This window comes from Camelus ferus, chromosome 19 (genome assembly GCF_009834535.1).
Source record: "Camelus ferus isolate YT-003-E chromosome 19, BCGSAC_Cfer_1.0, whole genome shotgun sequence".
Taxonomy (NCBI): Eukaryota; Metazoa; Chordata; class Mammalia; order Artiodactyla; family Camelidae; genus Camelus; species Camelus ferus.
The window spans coordinates 25,040,734-25,048,402 of record NC_045714.1 but is presented as its reverse complement, the minus strand read 5'-3'; the positions used below and the strand labels follow the sequence as shown (position 1 = coordinate 25,048,402).

The 7,669-nt window shown below is 48.9% G+C and overlaps 1 protein-coding gene across 1 annotated transcript; it reads right to left on the bottom strand.

The window, feature by feature from the left end:
* Window positions 1–117: 117 nt before the first annotated feature.
* On the bottom strand, window positions 118–7,064 carry LOC116658042. Its single transcript, XM_032462345.1, has 3 exons — window positions 6,813–7,064; window positions 5,230–5,539; window positions 118–413 (listed from the first exon to the last, which is right to left on the bottom strand). The coding sequence occupies exons 1-3, from the start codon at window positions 7,062–7,064 to the stop codon at window positions 280–282; spliced, it is 696 nt and encodes a 231-aa protein (XP_032318236.1). The 3' UTR covers window positions 118–279.
* Between the last annotated feature and the right edge of the window lie 605 nt (window positions 7,065–7,669).

The window sequence follows — 7,669 nt, the reverse complement described above, 5'->3', positions numbered from 1 at the left end:
GAACAGGACTACTGACAATGACATACTGTGTTCTATCCTGCTCTTGGCCTCTTCTCAAAGGTAGTAACCAGCATCCTGTATCCTGGCTTACACTTGCCTTAGTGTTACTTTCACATGCACAACATTTAAGATCAGTTAAAACAAATGAACTGCAGGTACATGCAACGAAATGGATGAATCACACACTCTAAGTTAAATTGAAAAAGTAAGCCATAGAAGGTAGCCGATATTGTGCTATGCTTTTAACTGTGTATATATATGTCAACTAAACTCACTAAATTAAGAACAACTACAGCTAGAGTCCAGGTGGGAGAGGGACAGATAGAAGGTGAGGTGAGCAGATTTGCTGCAGGTGAGCGAGTTCCTTTCCAGTAACATGTCATTCTCTCTGAAGCAGGAGGCAAGGCCATCTGCTGGGAGTCAGGGAAGAGACTGAGGGAAGGTTAGAGGTGTGCAGAGAGCAGAGAATGTTGACACCACTGAGTGATAAGTGGGGAAATGTGCTCACTAGAGAAATCCTGGAGGATCGCCTGGCAGTGGCAACAAGGTAGACATTGATTTGTAGTGTTAGAAATCTGTGCTGGGAGAGCCTGCTGCCTGCAGGCTCAGAACAAGTAGAGCTGGGTGAACCGAGATGGAAGTCGTCCTGGTGAGGAACTGAAAAGTTCAAGGGTCAAGGGAGTTTTGTTTGTCATAAAGAGAGTGCTGACTTTGGATGCAGAGCTGGAAGGTGGGGAAGTGGAAGTAAGAGGAACGTGGACAGGCAGGAAAGCAAGGAGTCAGTGCATGATGCCACAGGTGAGGGTGAAGGAGGGCCAGGGAGGTTGGTGGAGAAGCAGCTGGATGGCTAGAGGTGGGCACTTAAAGGAGAGAGGCTTGACCTGGGTTGGAGACATGCCCGGGTATGAGCCCGGGGGTAGGGTGAATGGGGGATGGCTGGCTCAGGCTGACGGAGAAGAAGACCCTACAATGACCATACTGGGTGGTGGAGGGAGAATGAACTTTGACGTCTCGATGGTAGGAGGTGAGGCAATACAGAGCTGGTGGTCCAGCTGCTCCTTACTGAGGCAGATGATCAGGGAGGCCAGGGTGGCAGGCACTGCTAGAAATGGATCTGGGTTTTCCAGTGCTCCCAAGAGAGGAGGAGCAATCATCTGAGGGGAAGTGAGCACAAGGAGGCCAACCCAGAGCTCCTGAATCAAACGGGGGGTGTGAAGGGGGCAAAGTGTCAACTCCAGAGATGGTGGACCAGGAAGCAGGGACCACGGGTGAAGTGAGGGGACACTCAGAGAAGAGAGGGAGAAGAGCCTTCAGGGTGTACGGGGAAGAGAGGCCCCAGGACAAAGGAACAGAGAGGCACAGTGATGAGGATGGTCTGGCTCTATGTGACACTGCGGGGATGGCTGGATCTTTGTCTTGAGGGCTTAGGTTGGGGGGACTACTGGCCTCATGAGGACTCCCCTCTCAGCAGCCTGGACAGACTCTCCAGCTCCTGAGAGCTGTGTGGCCACCACTGTTCCCGGAGGGGCTCTGCCTCCATCTTCTATCAGACTTTCCTGCCCAGCCCCCGACTGCCAGTGAGGGAAGCCTGGGCCTCACAGCTGTTTGCCATGGAGGGACACAGGCTCCTTGGAGAAGCAGGCTGATCATACTTTTCTTCATAACCCACGGCCTAGCAAAGCGCCAGCCCATGCATGGGCCATGCAGAGGCTCGGATACTTTACTAAACTAACTCAAAGCAGTAGAATAGCAGAGCTGGAGGAAGTGACCACTGAGCTCACAGAGTTCACTGCCCACACCCCCATTCTACAGATGAGGAAACAGACCAAGCGGTGAAGCAGCCTTGGCCAAGGTCACGCTGCTCTTAAATGCTGGCCTGTGTCGGGCATGCCAAGTGATGAGCTGCAGTGAAGGGGCTGAGAGGGGGCTCTGGGGCCAGACAGCTTGGGTTCAAGTCCCAGCTCTGCTATTTACTAGCTGTGTGATTAATGACTGTCCTTCCTGTAAAGTGCCACCTCATTGGGTTGTCGTGAACACAGAGTTCCTGGAACAGCATGACAGTAAGGGTTTGCTGTTGCTTTGGTTACTATTATTATCACCAAGTGAACCCTGAAATGAAGAACAAAGACAGGCAAGAATTTTTATTTTAAAGGATATTAAAATCCGATGATGAATGTATGATTTAATCTATTCAAGATGTGCATTTGACCCTTATTAACAACTACACAATGGATGACTTTCGAGGAAATGTTGCTTCATGTCTTAATTCTCACTAACGACACTGGCTATTCAACAGGAAGCAGTTTTTTTTTTTTTTCCAGGAAGAGGGACAAAAAGTTAACAATATATCGGTACCTCTCGGTTCCCAGTGAGTTGGTTGTGACGTGTCAACCCAAATTTGGGGAAGTGCCCGCTCCTCCGGCGCTCGCTGCACTGCCCCGCGGCCTCCAGTGGGCGCTGTACCCCCACACGAATCCAGTCTCTTGGTTCATATCTTTGCTTCAGATCCCTCAAGGACTGCCCATTCCCCAGGGCCCCATCTGCCCAGCCAGCCTCGCCTGCTGTACTCCAGGACACCATCCTCGGTCTCAACCATCCTCTGTTCCTATGCCCGCCCTACTACTCTTCACTTTGTCCTTCAAGTGTGGGCTCCTGTGACTCGCCACACAGCAGGGGTCTCCCCGTCCTCCACCTTGGGTAACTGCATTGTCCTGCACGGTGCCTAGCGAACACTTGTGGAGGCAGTAAGAATACAGAACAACAGGTGCTCAGAGGGGCTGCCTTTCCCACTGCAGGGACCCTGGAGAGCTTTCTCCAGGCTGGTTATTCACAGGCTCTGAAGCTGTGGAATCTCGACCTCACCAATTTAAAGGGCATCATCACTAATTACAAAAGCAATCATTTTTTCAGTAGCAAAAGGAGAAAAGACTTTGTGCCCCGCACCTCCAACATTCTTCCTCCACCTTCAGAGGTGATTCTCACTCTCTGGGCAAGGATAGAAAGCCACATGCAGAATATTATTTTTCAATGTTTTTTTCCCACTCTGAAGATTGCTTTCCCAGAACCGATGAAGGCTAGGATGGTTTGGCTTCCCTGGACTGAGGATTCAGAGGCGCAGGGGGAGGGGGTGGGGAGATAACTCAGCATTATTGAACCAAATAGAGACATTAAAAGCTTCTACTCTAAACAGAAAGGAAGCAGGATGCTAAAGAAATGGGAAAACCATAGTTGGAAATGCAATAACGAGTTATAAGAGAATAAACATGAAGATATAAAAAAGAAAATGTACATCAAAATACAAAAAGGTGGGAATGGGAGACGGTAGCAAGAAAAGATAGATTTTTTTCTCTTTTTTTTCTCATTATTCTTAGGATGTGTTGGAACCTACGTGATTATCAGTCTAAAGGAAATAGATATAGTAATGGGTTGATATACTTGAAAAATAAGATAACCACAAATCGAAAGCATACAATAGAGTCACAAAAAAAAAAAAAAAGGAAAAAGAAACAAACTCAAAATGGCTTAAAGACTTAAACATTAGACAAGTTGCTATAAACCTCTCAGAAGAAAACATAGGCAAAACATTATTTGACATACATCTCAGCAATGTTTTCCTAGGGCAATCCACCCAAGCAACAGAAAGAAAAGCCAAAATACACAAATGGGACCTAATTAAACCTATCAGCTTTTTCACAGCAATAGAAACCATAAGCAAAACAAAAAGACAACTTATGGAATGGGAGAAAATATTTGCAAAAGATGAGACTGAACATGGCTTAACTTCTAGACTATATAAATAGTTCATACAACTTAATAAGAAAAAAAATAAACAACCAAATCCAAAAATGGGCAGAACAAATAGACAAGCAATTGTCCAATGAAGATATACAAATGGCCAATAGGCATATGTAAGAAAGGCTCAATATCGCTAATTATCAGAGAAAATGCATATCAAAACTACAATAAATTGTCATCTCACACTAGTCAGAATGGCCACATTCAAAATCCACAAACCATAAATGCTGGAGAGGCTGTGGAGAAAAGGGAACCCTCCTACATTTTGGTGGGAATGTAGTTTGGTGCAGCCCACTGTGTGAAAACACTATGGGAGATCCTCAAAGACTAAAAAAGACTTATCATTTGACCCAGCAATCCCACTCCTGGGCATATATCCAGAGGGAGCCTTAATTTCAAAATATACCTGCACCCCAATGTTCACAGCAGCATTGTTTAAAATGGCCAAGACTTAGAAGCAACCTAAACGCCCACTGACAGATGACTGGATAAAGATGTATTATTTAGATATAAAGAATATTGCTCAGTCATAACAAAGAAGGAAATAATGCCATTTACAGCAACATGGATGGACCTGGAGATTATCACACTAAAGTGAAATAACTCAGACAGAGAAAGACAAGTATCATATGATATCATTTATATGTGGAATTTTTAAAAATGATACAAATGAACTTATTTACAAAACAAAAACAGACTCACAGTACTTAGAAAACAAACTTAGGAGTTTGGGATTAACAATTACAAACTACTATATGTAAAATAGATAAAAAAACAAGGATTCACTGTAGAACACGGGGGAAAATATTCAGTATCTTGCAACCTATAATGGAAAAGAACCTGAAAAAGAATAGAATATGTATATGTACAACTGAACCACTATGCTGTATACCTGAAATTAACAAAACAGCTGTATATCTGAAACTAACAAAACATTGTAAATCAACCACATTTCAATAAAAAAAAAGATAAGCTCTAAATACCTTTATTCAAAGAAAATCTTCAACATTTACCTCTTACAAAAAGTAAAATGGGAAGCTTAAGCAGGACCAAATTACACTGAATGAGAGGTTACATACCTTCTCCAGCAAGGGGCCCATTCTACAGACACATCGTGTTTTCCTTCAGATAAGAATGGCCCTTACTGCCCAGGGAGCGAGTCCTGCTGGGACAAGGCCTCTGTGGCAGTGGCCTACTTGTCACAGCTCCATCTCACCAGAAGGCCAGGGTTTTCAGAGGGGAGGGAACCCAGAGCTCATACACTTCAGATCTATTTCCTGAGAAAAACTATGGAAAGACCAAATTCGTCTGCAGTGCGGGAAACATGAGCAGGGCCCCTAAGCAGACTGACAAGCCCGAAGCAAGACGGCCCGATGTTCACATTGGAACCAGAACAAAAACCGTCTGGCCCTAGTTAAACGATCACCTTCTCACCTGCAATGAACTGTTCGTACTCAGTGTCAGGGATGTTTCTGTTGAGACTTGAGGGATCAAAAAAGTCAGACCAGGGAATCCGGACCTGGTGGATGTCCAGACTCTGCCAATGGTAGAGGCGGCCCCAAGGGGGTAGCACCAGCACCGACTCTTCCATTTTCAGCAGGGTCTTCAGGAGGAAGGCGATGTGGATACAGATGCCCCTACGGAGGCTGAAGCCCTCTGGAAGGTTGATGTCACACAGAAGGTACCTGGCAGGGAGCAAAGGAGAGCGGGTCTTCAGGGCCAGGCCTCTGCACAGGAATCCTGGCTTAGATAGAACAGATACAACGGGAATCCCTGCACAGCCCATGGCCTAGACTCAAGACACGTTCAGCAGCTTCTGGTTTGTATAGTGGAGGCACTGCCCACCCATCTCCATGTGGCCAATTACTTCGAGTCCGGGAGCACATACAGAAGACATCTTGGCATCTGTCTAACAACGCTAAGCACCTGACTAGTACCTTAGCACCCGTTCTCCAGGGGCTCTCAAGCTTCATGTTCTACAGACCCCAGTACACTCTTAATTACTGAGGACTCCAAAGGCTGCTGTATATGTGGGTTAAATCTATCAACAGTTCCTGTGTTAGAAGTTAAATAAGAACTTTAAAAAAATGATTATGAGTTCACTTAAAAATAATAACAACCTACTACATGTTACCATTAATACTCTTAAGCAAAAAATAAGTATATTTTCTAAACAAAATCATTAATGAGAAGAATAGCAGTGATTTTAATTCTGCAAATCTCTTTTGGACTGGTGAGAGCTGAATTCTATCTGCCTTCTACATTCCCTGTTTTGTGATATCACAGACCAGGTTTTCCCTGGAAAACCCCACAGGAAACTCGGGAGTGCAAGAGTGTGCAGAAGGCAGGTGACATACCGGCGTTTCTACAAAAATAGTCTTGCATCTCAGGGGCCTCGGACACACTTTGATAACTGCTGCGCTACCCTAGGCGAGACTCTCCTACACAAGAGCCAGGCAAGTGTCCTGGCTTCTTTAATGATTTACCGCAGCCACACCCCTCCCTTCCCTGTGTTAATGTTTCCCACAACCTCCATTACTGCAGATGAGGATGTAATCCTCAACTGGGGCCTCTAATCCCAGAAGACTGCCAACCTTGAGAGGGAGGGCCCATCTACAATCCCTACACCCCGCACAGTCTATTTTGAGTCAAGCCCTAAATAACTGCTAATCGGCACTGACCCTTGTCTTACTCCTGAGGTTTATCGAAGGAGCCAACATCTGGATGGAACTGAAATTTCCCTGCAGATAAACAAGGCTGATAAACCACCCCATTCCAACATCTGATTCTGGGGCTCTTCAAAACCCTGGTAAGGCCCCGCTTCATAAAAGAGGGGTCCTCCGCCTGCCCTTCCTGGGGGATTCTGGGAGGCCGCGGCCACGCAGGGCTACCCGGACTCGCGGTCCCAGCCCCAGCGCCCGAGGGGGAGGAAAGCCCGAGGCTGTACCCCAGCCCTGTTCCCCCCCGCCCCAACCCGCTCCCCGGCACCACAGCCCCTCCCCGGCCTCCAAACCAACCCGGATCCCACCCCGGTCCATGTACGCTGGCCCCGACAACGGCGCGGACGTACGTTTACCGTCTGTGGGAAGCCGCCCCAGATAGGATGTCGGCCGACGACTGACCAGGCCAGAACTAGTCACCAGGCCGAGCAAGCCGCCATCCCAAGCAGCAAGCACCGCCGTAGTCCCGGGCAGCTGCACACTTCCGGAGCCCGCTGCCTGCCCCAGAAGCGCAGGCCGGCCCGCGCTGAGCGCGGCGCCTGTAGCCATGGCAACGCCGCGGGGCCCTCCCCTAGCGCTTGCGTCTGCGTCCTCCCGCGGCTTCACTTGCGAGGGGAGAACTTGCGGAGACAATGGGAGCCAGGGCGCGGCCAGGACGGGGGTGGGGGGAGGCTTATGGGACAGCTGGGCGGGGAAGGGGCGGGCGGGGCCGCTCGGACGTCCTCACCTGCAGGTGGCGCTGGCCGGAGGCTGGGGCAGTGCCGCCAACAGTGGGCGGGGTAGCGGGGCGGAGGCACACTCACGTGTCCGTGTGCGGCGCTCAGCCTGGGCTCCGCGGCCTCCGTTTGCACCGGACGTGGACACAGGCTGCCGGTGTTCAAGATAGAGGACTGAGCCCAGGCACGCACGGCTGGCCAGGTAGGGCACCTGAAGTGCAGATCCGCCAGGCCCGCTGCCGGCCTTGAATTCGCGCTGCTGGGCAGTTTCCAAGAAGACAGTGTCTGTCCCAAGAGGGGAGGTAGGGCAGGGGTGCCAGATGCCAGGTTGGGTGTGGTCTCACGGGAGAGCCACGGTGAGAGGGCGCAGAGCTACCCCTGTGTTGGCGGGGCTAGGAATTTGGGGTATGGGGTGGGGATGGTGTGTACTATGCTTCT

Coding starts and splice junctions, on each gene's coding strand:
- LOC116658042 (XM_032462345.1), bottom strand. CDS start 7,064: ATGGCTACAGGCGCCGCGCTCAGCGCGGGCCGGCCTGCGCTTCTGGGG. Junction 5,540..6,812: donor TGGACCGGGGTGGGATCCGG/GTTGGTTTGGAG, acceptor GTTCTATCTAAG/CCAGGATTCCTGTGCAGAGG. Junction 414..5,229: donor GTACGAACAGTTCATTGCAG/GTGAGAAGGTGA, acceptor CCTGACTCCCAG/CAGATGGCCTTGCCTCCTGC.